The sequence below is a fragment of the Panthera leo genome, chromosome B2 (genome assembly GCF_018350215.1).
Source record: "Panthera leo isolate Ple1 chromosome B2, P.leo_Ple1_pat1.1, whole genome shotgun sequence".
NCBI lineage: Eukaryota > Metazoa > Chordata > Mammalia > Carnivora > Felidae > Panthera > Panthera leo.
The window spans coordinates 34,766,166-34,790,596 of record NC_056683.1 but is presented as its reverse complement, the minus strand read 5'-3'; the positions used below and the strand labels follow the sequence as shown (position 1 = coordinate 34,790,596).

General features: G+C 41.4%; 1 protein-coding gene across 1 annotated transcript; it reads left to right on the top strand.

The window, feature by feature from the left end:
• Positions 1-1,977: 1,977 nt before the first annotated feature.
• Positions 1,978-24,299, top strand: PXT1 (peroxisomal testis enriched protein 1). The gene is given in 5 exon segments (XM_042940377.1): positions 1,978-2,006; positions 2,218-2,300; positions 2,303-2,380; positions 17,019-17,149; positions 23,643-24,299. Coding segments are annotated over 5 exon segments (429 nt in total). The 3' UTR covers positions 23,751-24,299.
• Positions 24,300-24,431: the final 132 nt, after the last annotated feature.

The window sequence follows — 24,431 nt, the reverse complement described above, 5'->3', positions numbered from 1 at the left end:
ATCCATTATCATGCTTTCATGAGTCATGGGATTTGCTGGTGTTTTCAGGTAGGCACACTATTTCCTAAAGGCAATTATCTAATTATCTAATTATAAAAGAGCATAGTGCTTTTCTTACATATATTTAAAAGTATATTTTGGATGAAAAATATAATTACTATGGATTATTTTTCAATAAATAACCTCTCAACATCCTGCAGAATTGTTTGGGAAAAATGATAATGAAAACCTATTTGGGGAAAATCAATTCCAACATTCTTTTTTTGTTTAAATATTTATTTTTGAGAGAGAGAGAGAGAGAGAGAGAGAGAGACAGAGCCAGAGCGCAAGCAGGGGAGAGGCAGAAAGTAGGGGTCACAGAATCTGAAGTAGGCTCCAGGCTGTCAGCACAGAGCCTGATGCAGGGCTCGAACCCACAGACTGTGGATTGTGAGATCACGACCTGAGCCGAAGTCAGATGCTTAACTGACTGAGCCACCCAGGCGCCCCTCAATTCCAACATTCTTGATTGTTTACTTTATTTTTTTTGGTTGTTTATTTTAAAAGGTCACGATTACATATTTTATTCTGAGTTCTCTAGCAATGTCATACGAATACATAGTACAAAATGACAATCTCGCAATGGACTGATGGATAAGGCTATCTGGCTCTTTTCAGATAAGAACCTCACTCTGTATCTTGACTGTCAACTTCGACTAATTACTAATTTAATAATTTTATTCAGGGCTGATTTGGCCGTGATGCATTAGCTGGAGAGCATGTCCTTTTTCCAATGTAATGTTTACTTGAGAAGTCAAATTAGGATCAGAAGTTTGCCTGATGAATATAGTTAAAATGTCAAGCTGTTAAAATAGGTGAAGGGGATGAAGACGTACAAACTTTCAGTTATAAAATAAATAAGTCATAGAGATTTAAAAAATACTGTCCAACTGCCCAAGATACCAAAAATGCCCAGGCACTTACAACCCTTCAACCCATAGCTCTCTCTTCCGTAACCTGGCCCAAATTACAAAAATCGAAATATTCAAGCAGCATTCTGCACTGGAAAATGTAGTACATTTGAAAACTGAGTCAGAATTCTACTTGATGATTCCCACCCGCTCTTGGTTTGCATAGCTCAGAAAGCCGCCTATTGCTTTACTTTCATTTCTTTTTAGTTCTTAATTTTTTGCCTCAAGCTGCAATGCAGCCACGAATCACATGTAGCTCCTGAGCACTGGAAATGTGGCTAGTCTGAGTTGAGATGTATTGTAAGTGTCAAATATATACTGGATTTTGAAGACGTACATTAACAAGAATGTAAGATATTTCTTTAATAATTTTGTGTATTGATCACCTGTTGGAATGATAACATTTGGATTTATTGGGGGATATATTTGATTAAAAAATATATCATTAAAATAAATTTTACGTGTTTCTTTTTACTTTAGTGTAGCTGCTAAAAACCTTAAAATTACATATGTGGTTCACATCTTTTACTGGATAGCACTGATCTAAGGCTCTTGAAGGCCTCTCCTGTTACTTTCTTTGGTTGTTCTTTATTGTCTAGCTTCTCTTAACCATTCCTTCCCTTTCCCGTAACTGCTTAGATTTGGAAGGTAAAATAAAAAAACTAGAAAGTGAAACTCTGTGGCCAACCTTTAAGCCAAGAGAATTAAGTGTACTGGTAAACAATGAAAATCTCAGTTCAATTCTTCAATATATTGGATTGGTGCTACAATACTGGAAAAAAGGGGGTGGGGGGTGGAGAATAGTCTTCATTAGTGTCTGTAGGGATGGGCTACATGTATATGGAGAATTAAAGAGATAATACAAAATCACACACATACAAGGTAGTAGGACAAAATGTATTTCATCTCCAATCCTCCCCATCTCTAGGTTTTTAATCTATTTTCTTTTGGCTACACTAATTCGTCTCCCTTTATCTATGCATACTAATTTAGACTGCTCTCTTGGTAGAATGTGGCTGTTGAAAAGATGAAGAAAAACTGTTTGGAGATGAGAATGTGGGGTGGTGTTAGATCTAAAGACGAACATAGAAAGATGTTTATCTAAGTTGAAAAAGACCTTAATTACCCTGTTCCATTTTCCACTCAAAACCATAACCCTTTTATGCATAGAATAAAGGCTGCTTGTAATGTTGGAACATTAATATTCATCAAACATACTGAATATATACCGATGGGGGAAATTCTCTGAAGATATATTTTTCAACAGAGAAAAACATGATGCCATTGTTTGTGAACCTAAAGAACTTCTGAATCCCTCTCCCAAAGTAACAAATTGTTGCAAATCCCTGTGGTGAAATACAGTTTTCAGAAGGAGTACATGACCCGACTTGTTAGCTCCCAGCCAGTTTCAGCCATGTCAGGAAGCCCAGGTAAGATACTACTTGCCTTAAGCTAAGATAGATATTTTTCTTGGTGTTGAGGACATAAAATTGGACATTAAATAGATTACTTAAACATTAATTGTGAGAAGATAGTGGTAAATCTATTCATCAATATTCTTAGGTGGTAAAAATCTAAAACTGACTTTGCTTCATGGTATTAAATCTCTTAGTTTCTATTAGTTCTGAATTGTTGATGTGACAACTCATGAAGATGATTGCAAATTAACTAAAACAGATCCAATTTGTCTTTTAACGAGAACATGTCTTTAACTTGACCCTGCAATGTTAAGCAGGGAAAATTCAGTTTCGATTCCTCTTTGATTTTGCCTATATAGGAAAGAACATGAAGGAAAGATAAACTTGCATTTTTGTTTTGCAAAAATTTGCATGATTCCTAGATGCCTTTGAATGTTGGAAGATTAAAGTTTTATATTTTGAGGAGCATTAGAGAGTGTTGGGGTTAAGTTTATGGGGTTTTAGACGTTTAGATTAAAAATATGCTAGCCATGGGCCCCTGGGTGGCTCCATGGGTTAAGCGTGCTGCTTCAGCTTAGGTCATGTCTCATCGTTTGTGAGTTCCAGCCCCGCATCCAGCTCTGTGCTGACAGCTCAGAGCCTGGAACCTGCTTCGGATTCTGTGTCTCCCACTCTCTGCCCCTCCCCCGCTTGCACTCTGTCTCTCTCTCTCAAAAATAAATAAACATTAAAAAAAAAAAAAAAAAAAGAATATGCTAGACACCCGAAAGGAAGAATTAAAGCAAATCTCAAACTATTATCCGGTTTCAAAAGAATTATATGCCACTGAGAAGGTGGAAATTTCAGGCTGATAGTGTCCAGCCACCATATCAGACATGGTATCTGTTTTCCAGGAAGAACTAAATTGACTAAAATATTGAATTTTGATTTGTGCAGATGTCAACAATAATTTTTCAGAGCCTGAGATTCTGTCACCTAGGAATACCTTCTGGCACGTATCTTTTGTTTTTTTTTTTTAATTGAGATGTAATCCATACACCATAAAATTCAACCTTTTAAAGGGCACAATCCAGTGGTTTTTAGCATATTCCTAAAGTTGTGCAATCGTTATCACTGTTCTGGAACGTATATTTTACTGTAAACTTTTCTCGGTATGTTCTCACACTTCGCTATGCCAATTGATCCTCCTCAAGCACCTTCAGAGGTGCCGTGTAGGCGGTTGCCACATTTACCCAAGATGTTTTCCTCATTAGTTTCACCTCAAAAGCATAAGGAAGCTGAATTAATAAAGCTACTAAGTTTGATTTCTAGAGTAACAGCCAACAACCTAATCTACGTGTTTGTTTCCGTGCCTAGAACTCTCATTTTATTATGACTGTGAAATCTTATTTGTGACAAGTATTGTAGCCGGGTGGGCCATCGGTGGGCGTCCAAGGACTGCCAAACAATAGGAGACAAGGGGTCGCTCAGTGTGAGGTGGCAGCAGGCCCAAGCCTCCCAGGTCCTTTCCACTCGTTCCCTGGCCCAGGAGCCAGCAGCGCGTTTCTCCCCCAAACGCTGAAGCGTTTAGAGAAGGGGGGTGTGCAGGCTGAAGGGGGCGGTGTAAGAGGGACACGGAGGTGTCAGTACGGCGTCAAGAACGCCAAGCCGCAGGGTAATCGGAGGTGCCCGGCAGGGTGTTCGGGGCGCCCAGTCTCTTGGTCACACGCTCTGGTCGGTCGCCGTGAGCGAACAAGGCGCGCCGGTGCCCGCGCGGGAGACCGCTTCTGGCCGCCGCGCGCGCGCCATGTGCGTCCCTCATTGGCCACAGCGGGACCACGTGACCCCTGCCGCCAAAACCGCCGGCCGGGCGCGCGCCTTCCCGCCAGAGAAGGGGCGGGTGCAGCGCCGCGGGTGGTCGGTCTCGCCGAGGTGGAGGGAAGGTCGCTCGGAGGGTTTGGGGAAGTTGTCTTAAAAAAAAAAAAAAAAAAAAAAAAAGGTGGGGGGCGCCTGGGTGGCTCAGTCGGTTAAGCGTCCGACTTCAGCTCAGGTCATGATCTCACACTCCGTGAGTTCGAGCCCCGCGTCGGGCTCTGTGCTGACAGCTCAGAGCCTGGAGGCGGCTTCAGATTCTGTGTCTCCCTCTCTCTCTGCCCCTCCCCTGCTCATGCTCTGTCTCTCTGTGTCTCAAAAATAAATAAAAACGTTAAAAAATTTTTAAAAAAGTCTTAAGTACTGCCCAGCGTAAAACTCCTTCTGAGGAAGCTGATTATTGAAAAGTCCCGTTATCCCCTCAGTGGCTTTTGTGCCAGGCTGCGACACAGACTGGAAATGGAAATCACCAGTCATTATTCAGTGACTCGTTGAAGCCAAAATTTGTCTCTGTTACTTTAGGGAAATAAACACGGATGAGCACGTAGCTTTTTGGAGAAAGAAAACGTAATTTTTGTAGGGGAAACTTAAAGCTGTTTTTTCTTAGAAAAGTTGAGGGGATGGGTAGGCTCTTGGGAAGTCCGGAACAACCACCCTGATAGGGTCATTTCAGGGAAATGAGAAACTGTTGGGAGAACAAAAGTTAGTAAAAGCAAAAAGAGGCCTTTCCCACTTCTAAAAATGTGATAATTATTGGTGGGAAAGGGCAGAATTATGTTCACATGTGTGCATGTATGTATGTATGTATGTAAGTAGTATAAATGGGATATACTGATTGTAGAAGTCAGTAGAATCCAGATATTCAGCCTCTTTTTTCCATTTGAGAGTGCTTGGATGCTCATTTTTGCCCCTCTCTTTTTCTTCCAAGGCTCATCAACTCTCCCCCTCTTCCTCCTGATGAACGCATTTTAGTTTTTTATTCATTAAAAAAAAAAATACTAGGGCCTATTATATTTGACACTGTGCTAGATATTGGGGTGACACTGGTGAACAAAAGCATTAACAACCCCTTCCTTCCTGGAACATACAGTCTGGTAATGGAGGCAGATAGTAGTCAATTAAACATACTAATGGAGGCGCTTGGGTGGCTCAGTGGGTTGAGCGTCCGATTTCAGCTCAGGTCATGATCTCACACTCCGTGAGTTCGAGCCCCGCGTGGGGCTCTGTGCTGGCAGCCCGGAGCCTGGGGCCTGCTTCAGATTCTGTGTCTCCCTCTCTCTCTGCCCCTCCCCTGTTCTCTCCTCTCTCTCAAAAATAAATAAACAATAAAAAATTAAAAAAAAAAACACCCCATACTAATGTTAAATACAATGTGCTAAGGGCTGAGAAGAGGTCCAGATGCTATAATGGGGCTTCAACCCGGCAGGGAGATTAGAGAAGGCTTTCCTCAAGATGTACGCCTGGACTGAGACCTGAAAGAGTTAAGGGCGGTGGGAGTTGCAGGCAGAGGGAGAAGCTTGGGCAAGGGAGAGCTGATACCCTCTCCCCTTCCAATGACTGCCCATCTCATTCATTTCCACTACACATAAATTAATCTTGCCTCTTAGTTATCAGAGACACTTCTTTTTTCTTTCAATTGTTAAATTCTTGGGGATTAACTCATAATCTATAATTATTGTTATAGACAATGTGTGTAAACTAGCTAAGTATATTAACATACTCATCTATTAGGCATTATCATCTCTTGCTTCATATAACAATAAAATTAAAAAAACTGTAGGTATGCAAAGTGGTGAGAGATCATATTATTTTGGAAAATTCAAAAAAAGACATCTTGAGAAAGTAAATTTTGAGATGTGATTCAAAGGTAAGATTTGGTCAAGCAGTGTAAGAAGTCTGGACAGATAAGTTGAGATATATTCTAAGAGCCTTGAAAACAAGTCTAAAGAGTTTATGGAAACTAAATAGAAATGTTCTATCTAACTTTTAAGGACTTTTCTGAGATATTTTTTTCCCTTCCAATGTTTACCTTGGAAAATTTAAAATCTACAAAAAAAAGTTGCGCAAATAAGCCTATTGTTACTCATATACCATTCGCATGAATTTATCATTAGAAAAAAAATTTTAATGCTTCTTTATTTTTGAGAGAGAGATGGGGCGGGGGGAGGGACAGAGAGAGAGGGAGACACAGAATCTGAGACACAGGCTCCAGGCTCAAAGCTGTCAACGCAGAGCCCAATGTGGGGCTCAAACCCACAAACAGTGAGATCATGACCTGAGCCAAAGTTGGACGCTTAACCAACGGAGCCACCCAGGCGCCCCTGGATTTATCATTTTTTGAGGGGACACGTTTGCTTTATCTTTTTATCTCTCTCCATACTCATATACACACATATGGATGCATGTGCACGTGTTTTTCTCTGCTACGAAGAAAGTTATGAGATAAAGTTATGAGATACTAATTTCATCTCTAAATAATTCCATCTCTAAATAATTTGTCTCCTAAGAACAAAGATTATTTTTTGCATAACCACAATACAATTATGACACTTCTAAGATGCGTTTTAAATTAACTTTTGAGTATTTGTGTTAATACATTAAAAATAAATGAGTTACTAATTTTAAATGGCTTTCAACAGTGGCTGACACGCCAAGTGCTATATAAGTGCTTAAAAAAATATTTTCATGGTTGGAAAACTAAAGAATATGAAAAGGCATATGGTGAAAAGTCTTTTTTGTATTCTTGTTCCCCGTCTGTTCAAAATCCCACTCTTAACACTCCTTATTCTAGTCAACCATTGTTCTTGTTTCTTGGGCATTCTTTTAGAGGTTCTTTATGCAAATATGAACAATTGCGAATATAGGTTTTTATACCCTCTCTCTTTTTAGAGGCAAGGTAGCATGCAAAGCACACTATATTTACTTGCTTTCTCACTTAACAATATGATTTGGAGATCTTTGTGCATTAATACTTGCAGAATGTCATTCTTATTTACAATGGCATAATATTCCATTGTGTGAATATAACATATAGTTTATTTAAATATTTTATTCTTAATATACATATGGGTTGTTTCCAATCATATGTATATATATATATATATATATATATATATATATATATATATATATAGGCTCTATCCCACAACCCTGGGATCATGACCTGCGCTGAAGTCAAGAGTTGGATGCTTGACCCATGGAGCCACCCAGGCGCCCCCAGCAGGTCCTTTTTTAAAAGAGCAGTTTGACCTTGGTAAGATACTTTGAGCCTTCTTGAGGCTGATTAGTATTCTCGCTAAATTGAAGCAAACTTCAATTGCAAACTTTGAAATTATTAGGTATTGCTAGCAATAGAACATTCAACTACAATGTGTTTAATTGGTTATGAAAGGGTTGTCCTTTGAGAGGAGGCAGTTGCTGTTGATTTTGCACTTGACAGATTTAGATGTTGAAAGTTGGCTGAACCTAAAGCACTAGCTAATGGCTTAAAGCTCTCCTAAAAGAAGCCACTTTCCTCAATTAAGGGAAAAGGTCACACCGAGTTTGAGGTGAGGCCTTGTGTTCTGGTAAACTGGTCTGTCTCTGCAAAGGGGAGGTGTTTTCCAATCTGGAAGCAGAGAGGCCAAGACTTCAAAACCTTCGTACTCGTTTTTGTCCACCTGTTGTGTCAGCATCCAAAGGTAAAAGGTTGTGCAAGACTCTGGGAGTTAGGGATGGTAGCTACCAGGAATAAAATCTGTAAGTACTGGAATGATTTTTTCCTGAGAATAGTCACTTCCCAGTAATGAAACAAGGAACTGAAACGGCGATTGCTTAAAATTTGGCCCAGTCGTACAGGTAGAGTACCGTGAAGTTTAACACACAGGACTATCCTGCTGGGAAGGAACTATGAAGCGGTTCCTTCATTTTCAACTTAGGCCACATTTTAATTTGCTTCACATTCAGACCATAAACTTCCTGCATGACCTTTTATTGTTTTCTGGACTTGCTCGTTGCCTTTCCTTCTCTTCTGCCACATGATGTGTAGTGACGATTGCTTTGAGTTTCCCCCAGTTTTTAGCAAGTCTCTCTTGCCCCCGGAACTTCCCTCCTGGGGCTGTTCTTTTGCTCCATTCTCGGTGCTCTGTAGGCCTATTGTACCTCTGTCATCCTGGGACTTCCCTTCACACGGGTTGAATTCACCTTCTGCTAAATCTCCTTTCTCTTTCTTGGTTTCGTCATACTCTGGGTTTTTGGAATACTCCCTCGGGAGACTTCCTAAGAAATTCCGTATGGGAGGAAAATCTTCCTGAGCCCTTGCGTATCTGCAAATGTCTTTATTCACCTCTCACATATAAGTGAGAGTTCAGCTAGACATAGAATTCTAGGTTGAGAATAATTTTTTAGGGGTACTGGGTGGCTCATTCAGTTAAGCGTCTGACTCTTGATCTCAGCTCAGGTCTTGATCTCAGGGTTGTAAGCTCAAGCCCCATGTTGGTCTCCATGCTGGGCATGAAGTCTATTTAAGGAAAGAAAATATTTATTTTATTTTATTTTATTTTTAAAAATTTTTAATGTTTATTTACTTTTGAGAGAGAGAGAGAGACAGAGAGACAGATTATGAGTGGGGGAAGGGCAGAGATAGAGGGAGACACAGAATCTGAAGCAGAATCTGAGCTGTCAGCACAGAGCCTGACACGGGGTCGAACTCACGAACCATGAGATCATGACCTGAGCCGAAGTTGAATGCTTAACCAACTGAGCCACCCAGGTGCCCTAAAAGAAAATAATTTTTTATAAAATTCTGGGGCAAAAATTGTGCCTTTATATTCTAGTATTTGTTGTTGTTGGGAAGTCAGTTGCCAAATTAATCCATGTTTCTCTTTGGAGATTTTTAGCATCTCCTATGCTTGGTGTTTTGAAATTTTAATATGTTCTAGAAGTGAGGTTTTTACTTCCCCATTTGTGGTCCTGAGAACTTGGTGGGGCTTGTGTGTGTGTGTGTGCTTGCGTCCATGCACATGGGACTTTCTAGTCTGAAGTTTGGTGACCTTCAGCTTTGGGAAGCTGTCTTACACTGTTTGGTTTGAAATTTACCCCCTCTATTGATCTCTTTCTGGTACTCCCATAAATCAAATGCTTGTCTTTCCATATCGGCCCTCTACATCACCTATCTTTTCTCTCATGTTTTTTAATCTTTTTTTTTTTTTCCTGAGTGATTTCCTTGACTTTATTTTTTCAGACCATCCATTTTATTTTTGATTTTGAAAATCATATTTTTAAAATTGGTAAGATCTTGTTTTGGGATTATTCTTTTTTCCATAGCATTCTCTTTTGTTTCTCGAATGTAATACTTTCTTAAAACTCTCAAAATATATACTCTATAATTTGCAAACTTACTTTTCTATTCCCTGAGTTCTATGTTTCTCTTGGGGTTAATTTTATTTGTTTTCTGGTATTTCTCTTGCATCCTGTGGTCCTTATCAATTGCTGGTGATCCTTTGTTATTTTAAAGAAATATGGACTGTGTAGCTGGTGTGGGTTTTTTCTGCTGTTGTGTGAGTAGGACTGTTTTCTTAGCAGCAGTAGCTAACAATTATGTAGTGTTTATCCAAGTTCTAGGCACTGCCCTGTGGGGGATAAATGTATTAACTCATTTTATCATTTCGACAACCTCTCTATGAGGTAGTTACCACGATACTTCATTAAGTTTGATATTCATCAACTGTAAAATATACCATCATTTTGTTTACTCCTAAGAAGGTAAATGTTGTTGAAATACGACATGACTAGGATGTAAAACGCATTCTGATTCTGGAGGCAGTAAAAAGCTTAGGGTTGATGAAATAATACATTACTATTCCTATCTTACAGTTGGAGAAACTGAGGCATAGAGAGATTAAATAACTTGTCCCAGGTTACATAGTGTTATCTGTAGTGGATTTAACAATCAAACCCAAGTGATCTGGCTTCAGGATTTTACCACTATGCTTAACTGGCTCCCCAATGAGTAGGGACTCATATGGGGGCATAGGAGGGCTCTGACTTGGCAGTGGGCATTAGGGACATGAATTAGGGAGCTCATTTTATGGCCCCAGGTCCCCTAAATGCTAGAACAAGGAGACCTTTTTTTCCCCTTCCGCCAAGGAGACCTTTAATTTGAGGCACCAACATTCATAAAAAGGCTTTAGCTTCCTTCACAAGATTCGTTCTCTTCTGTTAGAGAAGAGTGTTTTTTGCTTGAAGTTTGTGGTGGGTATAGCGGCCTGGGGGTGTTGAGGGACCAACTGGTACAGCTGATCCTCATCAGAGTTCCAATCTCTCATCTCCCTCTCCCAGCTTTGGGGTTTTAGTGAGTAAATGGGCTTCCAAGCCTCAGGAGCTCGTGTGGTGGGGTCTTGGTGCTTTCTCTGTCTGGCCCATTTGTCCTCTTGTCTCATTTGCTTTCTGCCTTCCAGAAACACGTACACATCTCTCATCTGCTGTTGACCCAGTCTCCCATTCTTTTCACTGTTGTGGTTTTATTCTTTTTTTATACATTCATTTTGGTTGTGCCTTGGGAGGGATTAGGGGAAATGGGAGACCAATGCTTGTGCTCACTCTTGAGCCAGAAGTCCCTATGCCTCTATTTTTAGTGAACAAAATCAAGATTCTGAAAGTGATCACCATATGGGAAAATAAAGTATTCACATTATAGTTAGCAGCAGAGAAACACTTATAAAATCTTAGAAGCATGTTTGCTTAAAAGTTTTCCAAAATGCAACTGAAGGGACAGTTGGTCAAAGTTGCTTATGTAGGACTCACAACACATAGCAGTGTTTTTTAAAATTCCACTACATTGAGGCTTATTATTTGCTTTATGAAGGAATTATTCTTGCAAAAGGATTAACCACATGATTGTCCCAAATCTCCCAGTAGGCCATTTAGACTATGATTTTATTTTCAGAATTCTGTGTGGGGATATATATCTCCCTCTGTATTAAAAATTCAATACTTGGGGGGTGCCTGGGGGCTCAGTTGGTTAAGTGTCTGACTTTGGCTCAGGTCATGATCTCATGGTTCATGAGTTTGAGCCCTGCATCGGGTTCTCTGCTGTCAGCACAGAGCCCGCTTTGGATCCTCTGTCCCCCTCTCTCTGCCCCTCCCCTGCTCATGTATACTCGCTATCTCTCTTAAAAATAAATAAACATTTTTTTAAAAAAAGGAAAAAAGTAAAAATTCAATACTTGGAAAATAATAAAGGTTTACCTTTTTTGTTTAATTCATTTTGATTATCTTGTCACAAGACTTCTCACTTCTCCAACATATGACTATTTTATTTTTATTTATTTATTTTTCAAATTAACTATTTATTAATTAATTTATTATTTATTTAACATTTTTTTAAATGTTTATTACTTATATTTGAAAGAGAGAGCATGAGCAGAGGAGGGGCAGAGAGAGAGGCACAGAATCAGAAGCAGGCTCCAGGCTCTGAGCTGTCAGCACAGAGACGTATGTGGGGCTCAAACCCATGAACTGTGAGATCATGACCTGAACCGAAGTCGGACGATTAACTGACTGAGCCACCCAGGTGCCCCAATTTATTTTTTAATTTACATCCAAGTTAGTTAGCATATAGTGCAATAATGATTTCAGGAGTAGATTCCAGTGATTCATCCCCTACGTATAACACCCAGTGCTCATCCCAAGTGTCTTCCTTAATGCCCTTTACCCATTTAGCCCATCCCCCACCCCCCCTCCAGCAACCCTCAGTTTGTTCTCTGTATCTAAGAGAACATATGACTATTGTAGAGCTTTGATTTAGTAATTTCTTTCCTGTAATCTTATAATATTTCTTATACTGTGGTGGTATAACTGTTTTGCTGTGTAAATGTCTGTAGGAGAGGTATACTGGCTCTCTTTAGTCAACAAATAATTCTGACTAAATAGGTTGAGTACTGAATCCATTTTGCATTCGACTTTTGTGAGGAGTGGGTAAATGACCGGAAGCAAAAACAAAAGCCTCTAGCGTCAGGAACCTAGTTTTTTTTTTTTTTTAAGATTTTTTTTTTTTTTTTTAACGTTTATTTATTTTTGAGACAGAGAGAAACAGAGCATGAACAGGAGAGGGTCAGAGAGAGAGGGAGACACAGAATCTGAAACAGGCCCCAGGCTCTGAGCTGTCAGCACAGAGCCCGACGCGGGGCTCGAACTCACGGACCGCGAGATCATGACCTGAGCCGAAGTCTGACACTTAACCGACTGAGCCACCCAGGCGCCCCAGGAACCTAGTTTTTAAATTTTACTTTCAGAGTCTATCCTGAAGCCAATGTATAGCCAACACTATTTCTTACACAGTTTTATCTATATTCAACAGCTCTGGACAATGATAATTGACATAGATATTTATGATTATTTGTTTGGTTACAGGGAAGAGAAACGTACTCCGGTCACCTCCAGAAAGCTGTGGTTGCTGGTGAGGATGCTTGTGAAAGAGAACTGAACTTGGAGGGTTCAAGTTCTAAGGCAGTTCTGGGGCCAGTCTTTTCTTTTTCTTGCTATCTTTCTAAGTGTTTGCTCTGCTTAGGTCTTCTCTATCAGCCAGCTTCTTCCATCTCTCCTTCAAATGTTTCCTTCCCCTTCATAATTTTCACTTGCAAAGGCTTTGACTTATCCTGGGCCCAACATAATCCCGTGGCATTCCTGGTCCCACTGCCAACTTTTCCTTTAGTCTCCTGAACTTAGTCTCCTAAACAATGAACAGAGAGGAAGGGACCCTGCTCTCTTTTGGCCAGCCAGTGGATGATATGTTCTTGGCTCAGGTGTCCATCTCTGATCTAAACAGCTGTGGTCTGGGGTTGGGGTGGGGACGTGGGAGAAGGAGCTAGACTGCTTAGGCAATATGGCAGATTCTTTTGGAAGGGGGTGTGGGCAAGTCAGACAATGATTGGCATCTTTAATGAAAGGACTTTAAGGTGTGTTTCAGGATTCTGAATCACCTGAATCATTCTGAATCATCACCATTAACAGCAACAACAACAACAACAACAACACACACACTGACACATACACGGTCATTTTCTGTATACCATACTTAACCAAGTAACAATGCCCATTAGTACAGTTTAGAAGGAAATTTTCAACAAGCATTGAAAGATGGTTAGAAAATACTGTTATAGTGTTTCTCCTGTTTCCCCGTGTACCTCTCTGACTATTCCTTCTCAGTCATTTTTGTGGGCTTTTGTTCCTTTGCCTATCTTGTTAGCCATCAGTCTTATCCATCAGCTACATAAACTTTGAAAGATCTTATCCACACCTGCATTTTTATTGAATAAATAAATGATAACTCTTAAATCTTTAAGTTCTGACATCTCTTGAGCTTTAGGTATATTCCTTTTATTATTATTATTATTATGATGATGATTATTATGATTATTATTATTATTATTATTATTATTATTTGCTTCAGATATATTCCAGATGTCTGCTAAGATGTCCTACAGGTACCTTAAATTTATAAATGAACTCGAATTTTCTTCTTCCTCTTTCTGCCTGCCTCCTCTGCCTTCTATACCTGTCCTGCCTCGACCCTCATTCTCTGTACAGGCTGATACTGCCATCACCTTTCCAGTCTCCTGAGCTGGCAAAGTAAGAATTTCCCTTTCCCTCCCCTTTCTCAGCAAATCTTTTGCCAAATTCCAGCCTATTCTGCTTCCTAAACATTTATAGAATCTGTTCTCCCCACTCCACCTCTGTTAGTACTATTTCAGGTTAGTACTAGTTCAGGCTCTGTATGCTGAGGTTTAAGAGCATGGGCTCTGGAGCCAGGCAGACCTGGGTTTAAATCCTGGCTCTCACGCTTTCAGCCACTGGCAAGTTACTCATTCCCTCTAACCCCACCCCTCCGCCCCGCCCCCCCATCCCCAAGCCTGGTTGCACATGGGAACCACTTGAGGAGCTTTAATCAAAATACCAATTCTTGGCTCAACTGATTTCGCTGGAATGGAGTGAGGCCTGAACAGTGGGAGTTTTAAAAGCCTCCCCAGGGGTGCCTGGGTGGCTCAGTTGGTTAAGCGTCGACTTAGTTGGTTAAGCGTCGACTCGGTTAAGAGCCGACTTCGGCTCAGGTCATGATCTCGCGGTCCGTGAGTTCCAGCCCCGCTTCGGGCTCTGTGCTGACAGCTCAGAGCCTGGAGCCTGTTTCAGATTCTGTGTCTCCCTCTCTCTGACCCTCCCCCATTCATGCTCTGTCTCTCTCTGTCACAAAAATAAATAAACGTTTAAAAATAAAATAAAATAAAAGCCTCCCCAAGGGATTCCAAGGTGGAACCAAGTCTGAAAAGCACTGCTCTAAACCACAACTCTCTCATCTGTAGCATGGGGTAATGACCTCATGGGGGTCATTGTGAGGGAGTACTCAGTAAGACAATGCGTATATGGCCTGGCATGTGGTAAGTATGCTAGTTATTTTTAGGCAACTCCTTATCATCTCTCTGCAGCACTTTGCCGTAGCCTTAAAAAAAAATTTTTTTTTAATGTTTATTTTTTAGAGAGGCGGGGGAGGGAAGGGGGGGGGGAGAGGGGGAGACACAGAATCTGAAGGAGGCTCCAGGCTCCAAGCTGTCAGCCCAGAGCCCAATGCGGGGCTTGAACCCACGAACTGTGAGATCATGACCTGAGCCAAAGTCGGATACTTAACCGACTGAGCCAGCCAGGCGCCCCTGCAGTAGCCTTTTAATGCATTCCCTGCCTTAAGTCTTGCCCATCTTCACTCTGATCCCAGAGGGTAAGAGCTAGGAGCGAATCTGATCAAGTCATTTCCTGCTTGAAACCTTTCAATGGGTCCCCTGCCCTACTGGATGAAGTCCCAGCCTTTCACTGTGCCTTCATGATTTTGCTCTTGCCTACTCTGTTACCTACCTTTTTCTCCCATCATTCGCTGCCTTTTAACAGTAGCACTACTTAGAGGTTATGTACAAAGGCTCACTGTCTGTTACCCCCATGCCTTTGCTCATGTGACACTTGCTGCTGTTGGCAAGGTCTCCTTCCACTCCTTTCTAGCTGGCCCCGCCCCCATCTCCCCATCTCTCTCTTCTTCTCCTGGCTGATTCTTATTCATCCTTCCTTCTTCAATGCTGAACTCAGTTATCATTTTCTTTGGGACATCTGCCCCGGCTCCTCTGTGCAGACCTTACTTTTACGTACTATAACATGTTGAATTGTGGTTTGTGTCTCTCTCCTGCTAGACTCTTTGAGGACAGGACTTAATCTCTCAGTACTAAGCCCGAAAAATCAAAGTCCTTCAAATTTTCAAAGTCCTGAAACAACACAGGTTCAATGCATAATTTGCTGTATCTATGATACAGCTTATATCTATTTTAGCCCAAAATAATCTTCTTCTCCTCTGTATTCCTGAAGCACTTGCTAATTGTTTAATCCCTAACCAGTGGGTTATCAGCAACGTAAGGACAGAAACCTTGTCTTTATAAGTTCCCCAAAGCACTCAACGCAGTAGTTTACTCATAGTGTTGCTTAAAAACACTTATTGGTTAGGGGAGCCTGGGTGGCTCAGTCAGTTAGGCATCAGACTTTGGCTCAGGTCATGATCTTGCGATCTGTGAGTTCAAGCCCCTCACTGGGCTCTGTGCTGACAGCTCAGAGCCTGGAGCCTGCTTCAGATTCTGTGTCTCCTTTCTCTGCCCCTCCCCCATTCTGTGTGTGTGTGTGTGTGTGTGTGTGTGTGTGTGTGTGTGTGTTAAAAAAACACACTTATTGGTTGTTGGAAGCAAATAAAGTTTGGAGGGACTCATTCAAGGATCATGGATATAAGCATTAAAATGGAAAGCTCTATCTTACAAAACTATAAAGATACAGATCTGTACTGTCCAGGATGATAGCTACTAACTGTTTGTTTCTTGAGTGCTTGAAATGTGGCCAGTTGAGGAACTGAATTTTAAATTTTATTTATTTTCAATTAAAGTTTAAAAACTGATACTTGATTTAATTGTTGGAAAACTATTAAGTACATTTGGAACAACATATATATATATATATATATATATATATAAACATATATATATATATATATATATATATATATACATATATATATATATATATATATATATAAACATATATATATATATATATATATATATATATATATATATATATATATATATATAAACAACTTGGATATATGATTCTACCTTTTAAACTGTAAGTTTCATGAAATACAAATACAAATCAGGGTTTTCCAATGAAAAGATAGCACCTGGATTGAGATGTGCTGTAAGTATGAAATAAACACTGGATTTGAAAGACTTAACTATAAAAAATGCAAAACATATTGTTGGTAATTTGGGGACAACTGCGTGACTCAGTTGGTTAAGCGTCTGACTTGATTTCAGTTCAGGTCATGATATTAGGGTCGTGAGATCAAGCCCATGCTAGGCATGGAACCTGCTTAAGATTCTCTCTCTCCCTCTCCCTCTGCCCCTCCCCTGCTCTCCCTCTCCCTCTCCCTCTCTCTCTCTCTCAAAAAAAAATTGTATTGATTATATGTTTCATGATAATATTTTGGATGTATTGTCTTAAGTAAAATATATTACTAAAATATTTTTGCCTGATGTTACTACTAGAAAATTTAAAATTAATGTGTAGTTTGAATTATGTTCCTATTGAACAGAACTAATCTATCCCAATGCAAGGCTTTGCTTTTCTATAGTCATCGATGATGAGATTTCATCCCTTTCATTGTCTAAGACAGTTTTTAGTGACTAGTGGTGAGTGATTTATAGTTAATACTCTCTTTTGAACTCTTTTCTGTTCAATGTAGATCACAATCTGCCTTCTCAGCCCAAGGAGAGTAGCATTGGCCAGAACCATCACCAGGAGGAAACAATCCACAAGTTGGCCATGCAGTTAAGAAACATTGGGGACAGCATCAATCGTGGGATGGTTCAAGAGGTAAGTCTTCACTTTCCTCAGAAACAGCTAGTCAGGTAGGAAGGAAGAGCAAACAGAACCATGATTGCCAAGTGGCTGGGAGGCCCAGGAATTAGCAGAACATGAGGATTAATAATGTCCAAATGCTGAAACATTAGATCTGAAAATTGTGAACCTGAGTCAAAGCCAATATTTGATCTCACACTTGTTACTCAAACTGTGGTCCGTGGACAGCAACATCAGCATCATGTAGCATCTGGTCAAATATGCAAAAGCTCACGCCCCGGCCACAATGCCAGAGTCAGGATCTACTTTTTTACACACACCCCAGGAGGTTTGCATGCACATTAAAGTGTGAGAGACTTTGCTCCACACCCTCCAACCTGGGTGCATATTAGAATCACCGTTGAAGTTTTAAGAAATACAGATGCCTGGGCCCCACCTTGAGAGATTCTAATTTTATTGTCAAGAGGTGTGGCCTGGGCATCAGGTACTTTAAAAGCTCCACAGGTGAATCTAATGCCCATTCAGGGAGGAGAAAACCCTTAACTGTGGTTTTCCTCCTTGAACCGACCCAGAGGTGATGATCTAAGCCCCACTCCTGCTGATTTCTTTGTTTCTCCTGATTATTATATGAGATAATAAGGGAAAGAATAATGGTTACTGTTTGAGATCTTAGAGGAGTTCAAGTCCACTAGAATAACCTATAGTTGGCAGTGGAGAGAGAATGATATGTGAGGCTCCACGGGGGAGGGGGCTTCCCCTCAGAGCCTGACTTCTTCCCCTCAAAAGTACCTGTCCTGTGAGGATTCATCACTGCTGCTGCCATCATGCTGCTTTCAGGGATGCCATGTCCTCTTTTATGCTCTGGTTCAAACGCGGCTAATACTCAGCCTTTCCCCCAGGTAAAACATTCCCTGAGACAAAACATGAATGAACGGTCCCAACAACAACACTACTGAAAGTAAGAAGGAAACAAAGAGGAAAGAAACACAGAGAGTCGAATAAAATACCTGACGGACCGATTTCATTCAAGCAAATTTTATTTAGTGTGTACTATATGCAAGACTCAGTTCCAGGCATTGGCAGCTAGAGCAGAGAGCCGGACAGAAGGGGAGCCTACTCTCATTGAACTCGTGATGAAGAGTAAATCGGATAACTAGGCAGGGATGTAGGCTCAAAGCAGGATTGGGGATACCGAGTGATGGAGAGTGACTTTGGATGGGTGATCAGGGAAGGCCTCCCTGGGGAGGCAAGATTTGAGCTGAGACTGGAAGCGAGGGAGTGAGCCATGGGAATACCTGGGGGACAAGTGTTCCAGGCAGGGGAACAGGGAGCACGTGCGATAGGAACAGGCCTAAGGAAGAGCGAGGGGGGCCAGAGTAGCTGGAATGGAGTGAGTTGAGGTCCAGGAGTTGGCTTCAGTCATAGAGGCAATGATAAGATGTTTGGGTTTTACCCCACGCATAAGGAAGCTTCTGGAGAGGGAGAGCAGGAGAGCTTTGTGAGCTGATTCACATTTAGAATGGGTACTGGCTGCCGAGCAGAGAGTAGGCTGTTGTGAAAATTAAATGAGATAATCTTTGTAAATCACTTAGAACAGAACCTGACCCACAGAAAATGATCAATAAATGTTAACTCGAACAAAAAATTGTTTTCTGCCTTTGCCCTTTTAATAGTTGTGCCCTGGACCACAAAACAGTTGGAGTTGACCACCTCTGTGCTATGGATCATTTACCAGCATGCTCGAGATATTTACCATTTCCTTTCTATGCTACAGTTTCCTCTGTAGGAAAGTTTTCACTGATGACTGGACTTTATGCATTCTAGGAAAGCCCTTAGTGTATCTTCCCTGCCTCTTTATCTGCTAATTCTGAATACTCATGGTTCCTTCTAATTTTTTCTCTGAAGAGGACAGAGGACAAATCACAACCAACTATTTTCTGTATTTGCCTCAACCCAATCAAGAGGTCACTGCTCTCCATAGCCTCCTATTCCATTTTTCTCCCTTTCTTTCTTTCCCTTACCTTTGAAGTTATAATTTACTTGTGTCTTAAATTGACCCCTACAGCTTAATAAGTTGACACTGAACTCCCTAGCTTTTTTTTAAAAAATGAGGGGCACCTCACAGTTTGTGAGTTCAACCCCTCCTCGGGCTCTCTGAGCAGAGCCCACTTCAGATCCTCTGTCCCCCTCTCTCTCTGCCCCTGCCCCACTTATACTCTCTCTCTCTTAAAAATAAATAATTTAGGGGCGCCTGGGTGGCTCAGTCGGTTAAGCATCCGACTTCAGTTCAGGTCACGATCTCATGGTCCGTGAGTTCGAGCCCCGCATCAGGCTCTGGGTTGATGGCTCAGAGCCTGGAGCCTGCTTCCGATTCTGTGTCTCCCTCTCTCTCTGCCCCTCCCGTCTCTCTCTGTCCCAAAAAGAAATAAACGTTAAAAAAAATAAAAAAAATAAAAAATAAATAATTGAACTTAAAGTTGATTCTGATGATGGTTGTACAGCTCTGTGAATATTCTAAAAACCATTAGCTGTACATTACTCAACAGGAAAATTATACAGTATATAAATTTTATTTTTCCATAAAGTTATCATTAAAATTTTTTTTAATGTTTATTTTTGAGAGAGAGAGAGAGAGAGAGAGCATGAGCAGGGGAGGGGCAGAGAGAGAGGGAGACACAGAATACAAAGCAGACTCCAGGCTCTGAGCTGTCAGCATAGAGCCCGATGTGGGGTTGGAACTCATGGAACCGAGAGATCAGGACCTGAGCAGAAGTTGGACGCCTAACTGACTGAGCCACCCAGACGCCCCTCATATTGTGGTTTTGATCTGCGCTTTCCTGATGGCTAGTGTTGTGTATCTTGTTATGTGCTTACTGCTCATTTGGATGTCTCTTTGGAGAAATGTCTGTTCAGATCCTTTGCCCATTTTAAAATTGGCTTATTTGTCTTTTTATGATTGAGCTATTGGAGTTCTTTATACATTCTAGATGTAAGTTCCTTATTGGATACATTATTTGCAAATATTTTCTCCCATTTTCACTTTTTGGATGGTGTCCTTTGAAGCACTGAACTTTTAAATTTTGATGAGGTTCGATTTACCTATTTTTTCTTTTGTTTCTACTGCTTTAGGGGTCATAGCTAAGAAATCATTGCCTAATCCAAAGTCATGAGGATTTACACCTATGTGTTCTTCTAAGAGATTTATAGTTTTAGCTGTTAAATTTAGGTCTTTGATCCATTTTTGTGTATGCTGTGAGTTAAAAGTTTACCTTCATTCTTTTGCATGTGGGTATCCATCCAGTTGTCCCAGAACCCTTTGTTGAAAAGACCATTCTTTCCCTATTAAATTGCCTTAGCATCCTTGTCGAAAATTAATTGACTGTAAATGTGAGCGTTTATTTCTGGGCTCTCCATTCTATTCCATTGATCTATATGTCTATCCTTATGCCTGCCCTAGCGTTTCCTGCAGCATTTCACAAAGTCGGCTTTGCCCTAGGCTTTGAAAGGTACCTTGGCCTGGACCACAAAATTGCATTTTAGGTCCACCTTTAAGTAGCTCACGGTGCGTCTAAAAAATAATAGTAAAAATTCCTCCAAAGCGTGGCTCTAAAATGCTCAAGGCTTTTTACTCTGCTGCTTCGAGACTTAAATCAAGCAACTGTAGCAGAATTTCAAATCTGGAATGATGTATTTCTTTTGTATATAGTCATCGCGGATTCACCTTGTGTATTCTGTTTAATCAAGCGGTCACACCGATCCTCCAGATGTCTTCCTGCTTTTGGCATAAGGAGACTTTCATTCTTGCGCTTGGAGCTCCCTAGCAAGGAGTTCACCAAGTTCTGCTTTGGTCTGCGAGTAGATCTCTCTTGAGCGGCTACAAAGCTTGGTCTCTTGTTCTTTTCACGTAAGCAAGTGTTCTTTGTTTTCAAGCGGGCCTTGATTCGCAAAATAACGTCTTCTATTTTGCTATTTAGGGTTTTGGAGGGATTTTGGTTCAAGGACCTGGTCTTTTTTTTTTTTAAATCTGGAGCATGTACTTTTCCTAGATATAAACTATGTTTTAAAATAGTCTTCCCATTGCTTTTAGGATCTTAAATGTGTCTTTGGAATTTTATCTCCATAGGACTCTCTCCTTCTGGGTTCTAGTAACTGTGCTACCCTATATCCCCAACACTACAGGCAACAACTCAGACGTTACCAGCCCACGTGGTATTGTGCCACCTGTGTGCTCCCCACCTTTGTAGACTGTCTCTTTATTTAACTGTCCCTGAATTATCCTAATTTGAGTGTGCCATCTGTCTCCTCTGGGACCCTGACTGGTACAGTAATGCATATGGAATTTCTTAGTTTGTTTAAAAGAGGGAAGGGAAACTAACATCTATTATTAAACAATTTCTTCCAGGTACTCTTTGAGAGACTCTTATGTGTTTTAGTCAATTCTCTCAATAACTCTATGGATTAGTGGATTAGTATGAGGTTCAGAGAGATTAGGTAACCTAAGGTCATTTGGCAATTAAGTGCCAAAGCTGGAATTTAAATATATGAGCCTCTGACTTGGTGCTCTGTACCTTTTCTTATCTACCTTGCTGGAAGGAAATCCATTCCATTTTCCTAACTGATACCAACTATAAAAGAGAAAAAAACCCCTTTAATGATTCCTAGTTGCTGACAGGACAAAGTCTAAATTCTTTAGTTTGCCACTGTTGGTTTATCATTCATTCATTCATTCATTCATTCATTTATATAACTAATATTTATAGAATACTGTCTATTATGTGTCAGGATCCGTTTAAGTGCTGGAGATATAGCAGTGATTAAAAGAGAGAAAACTCCTTGATCTCATGGAGCTTATATGCTTGTTTTTTTTAAACATTAAAAAAATTTTTTTAATGTTATTTATTTTTGAGAGAGAGAGAGAGAGAGCAGGGGAGGGGTGGAGAGAGAGGGGGACAGAGGATCTGAAGCAGGTTCTGTGCTGACAGCACAGAGCCCGATGTGGGGCTTGAACAAACTGTGAAGTCATGATCTGAGCTGAAGTCAGACGCTTAACCAACTGAGCCACCCAGGGGCCCCTCTTGGAGTTTATATCCTAAAACGGGAGACAGACTATAAGCAGACAAAGTATGCAGTTTAATCAGTCAATGACAAATATTGTGCAGAAAAATAAAGCAAGGAAAGGAAGGAGGAGTGTTGGGGGGTTTATAATTTTAAGTAGAGGGGGAAGGCCTTACTACTGAGAGGATGACTTCTGAGTGAAACCTTGACAGAGGTGTAGGAGGGAGCCGTGCATCTCTGGAGGGGGAGAGCAGTGGAGGCGGAAGGGGGGTGGGAAGCAGAGACGTGGAGGCAGGAGCATGTCTGGCATGTTTGAAGAAGAGCAAGGAGGCAGCGAAGGAAGCTGAGTAAGGGAGAAAGTAGTAAAAAGTATGGTCAGAGCGGCTGGTTGGGGCAGAGTGGGCAGGATCCCAGGTCCCCCTGAGGACTGAAGCAGAGCCATGGGAGAGCACCGAGCACAGGAGGCACATTTCACTGTTCACCGTTCACCAAGGCTGCTGTGTGGTGAATAGACTGCAGGAGGAGGGGCAGGGCCAGGGAGAGCCATTTGTTCTTCTTTGATGTTCCGGAATAAACAGCGGCCTTTACTTACTCCTCCACAAACCTGCTGTGCTGTCACCTCCCACTTCGCTCATACTCACTCCCCCCTACGCTCATCTAAGTCCTATCAGTTCTTCCAACCCCAAAACAAACACTTGGCTTCTTTGAAAGGACTAAGAAAGTGCCCTGCAAAGCCAGAGGCAGAGGTTACCAGCCCCGGAAAGAGTGCCCCCACGTGCGGATGATTCGGATGGAAAAGATAAATCCAGACGAAGCTTCCCACAAGGCGGGTGGAGGAATAGACCCAGATATCCTCCTGCTCATACAATTCATAAAGCAGCCCAGGAAGCTTGTTTGTGGCATTCGTTGAATTAATATTGAGTTTCTACCTTTGGATTATTTTATCGATTTAAAAAAATTTTTTTTAAGTTTATTTATTTTTGACAGAGACAGTACGAACATGAGCTGGGGAGGGGCAGAGAGAGAGAGAGAGGGAGACAAAGAATCCGAGGCAGGCTCCAGGCTCCAAGCTGTTAGCACAGAGCCCGACCGAACCCACGAACTGTGAGATCATGACCTGGGCCAAAGTCAGACTTACGCTTAACCCATTGAGCCACCCAGGCGCCCCTATTCTATCGATTTTTTAAAAAAGCCTCTCTCTCGGGGCGCCTGGGTGGCTCAGTCGGTTGAGCGTCCGACTTCAACTCAGGTCACGATCTCGCGGTCCGTGAGTTCGAGCCCCGCGTCGGGCTCTGGGCTGATGGCTCAGAGCCTGGAGCCTGCTTCCGGTTCTGTGTCTCCCTCTCTCTCTGCCCCTCCCCCGTTCATGCTCTGTCTCTCTTTGTCTCAAAAATAAATAAAAATTAAAAAAAAAAAAAAAAAAAAGCTTCTCTCTCCCTCTTCTGTTCAACAGGATCTTCTCCAACAGGAAGTCAGGGAGGCACTGGCTCATTGTGTCTTGGTTTTCTTTGGAGGAGTTCACGCACTGCAGCGCTTTCTCTGGAATATCCGTTGGATGTAAAAGATATGTAAATGCCACCTTCTAACCTCTGAGAAAACAAGAATCCCACTGGGGCAGATGGAAGCAGACCCTTCTCTGTCTCCCTCTCTTTTTACTCATCACTGTTGGTTCACGCCCGGTTTCTTGGAGGACTGCAGACTCACTGGCCGTTTGTCTGTTCAGAGCCACCTGCCGTGAGACGTCTGTGACTGCCTCCCCGGCAAAGCCCCAGGAGGCCTTGCCACTTAGAATTCTACCACCAGTGCTGTGGACGGTCCCCGGTGCTCTTTGTAAAGCAACCTGAAGCATCTTCTTTCATGAGTGAAATTGAACCTTGTTCTCAAAGCAGAGGTCACGGAAATGGGTGCTTTCTCCTGGCCCTTCCCTGGGTACTGGGCCCTCCAGCAACCTGCTGACTCCACCCTTGTTGCCTGTGTCCAGACCTGCAGTGCCCTGTTCTTAGACCTCTCCGTCTACCTCACCTTCCTTCTCTTCTCCCCCTTTTGGAAGCATTTAGAAAGTTTCTGGTTATAAATTATAAGTTCTATATATACATTTTGAGTTCTTTGTAGGAAGAGTGCTATTTAAAAATTAATAATTTAAGAAATGAAATAAATATTGTTATATTTTTGAGCATGAAACACCTGTGCATGTTCCTTTTGTGAAGGAGGGGTTCCACTTGTTTCTGTCATATGGGTTCAA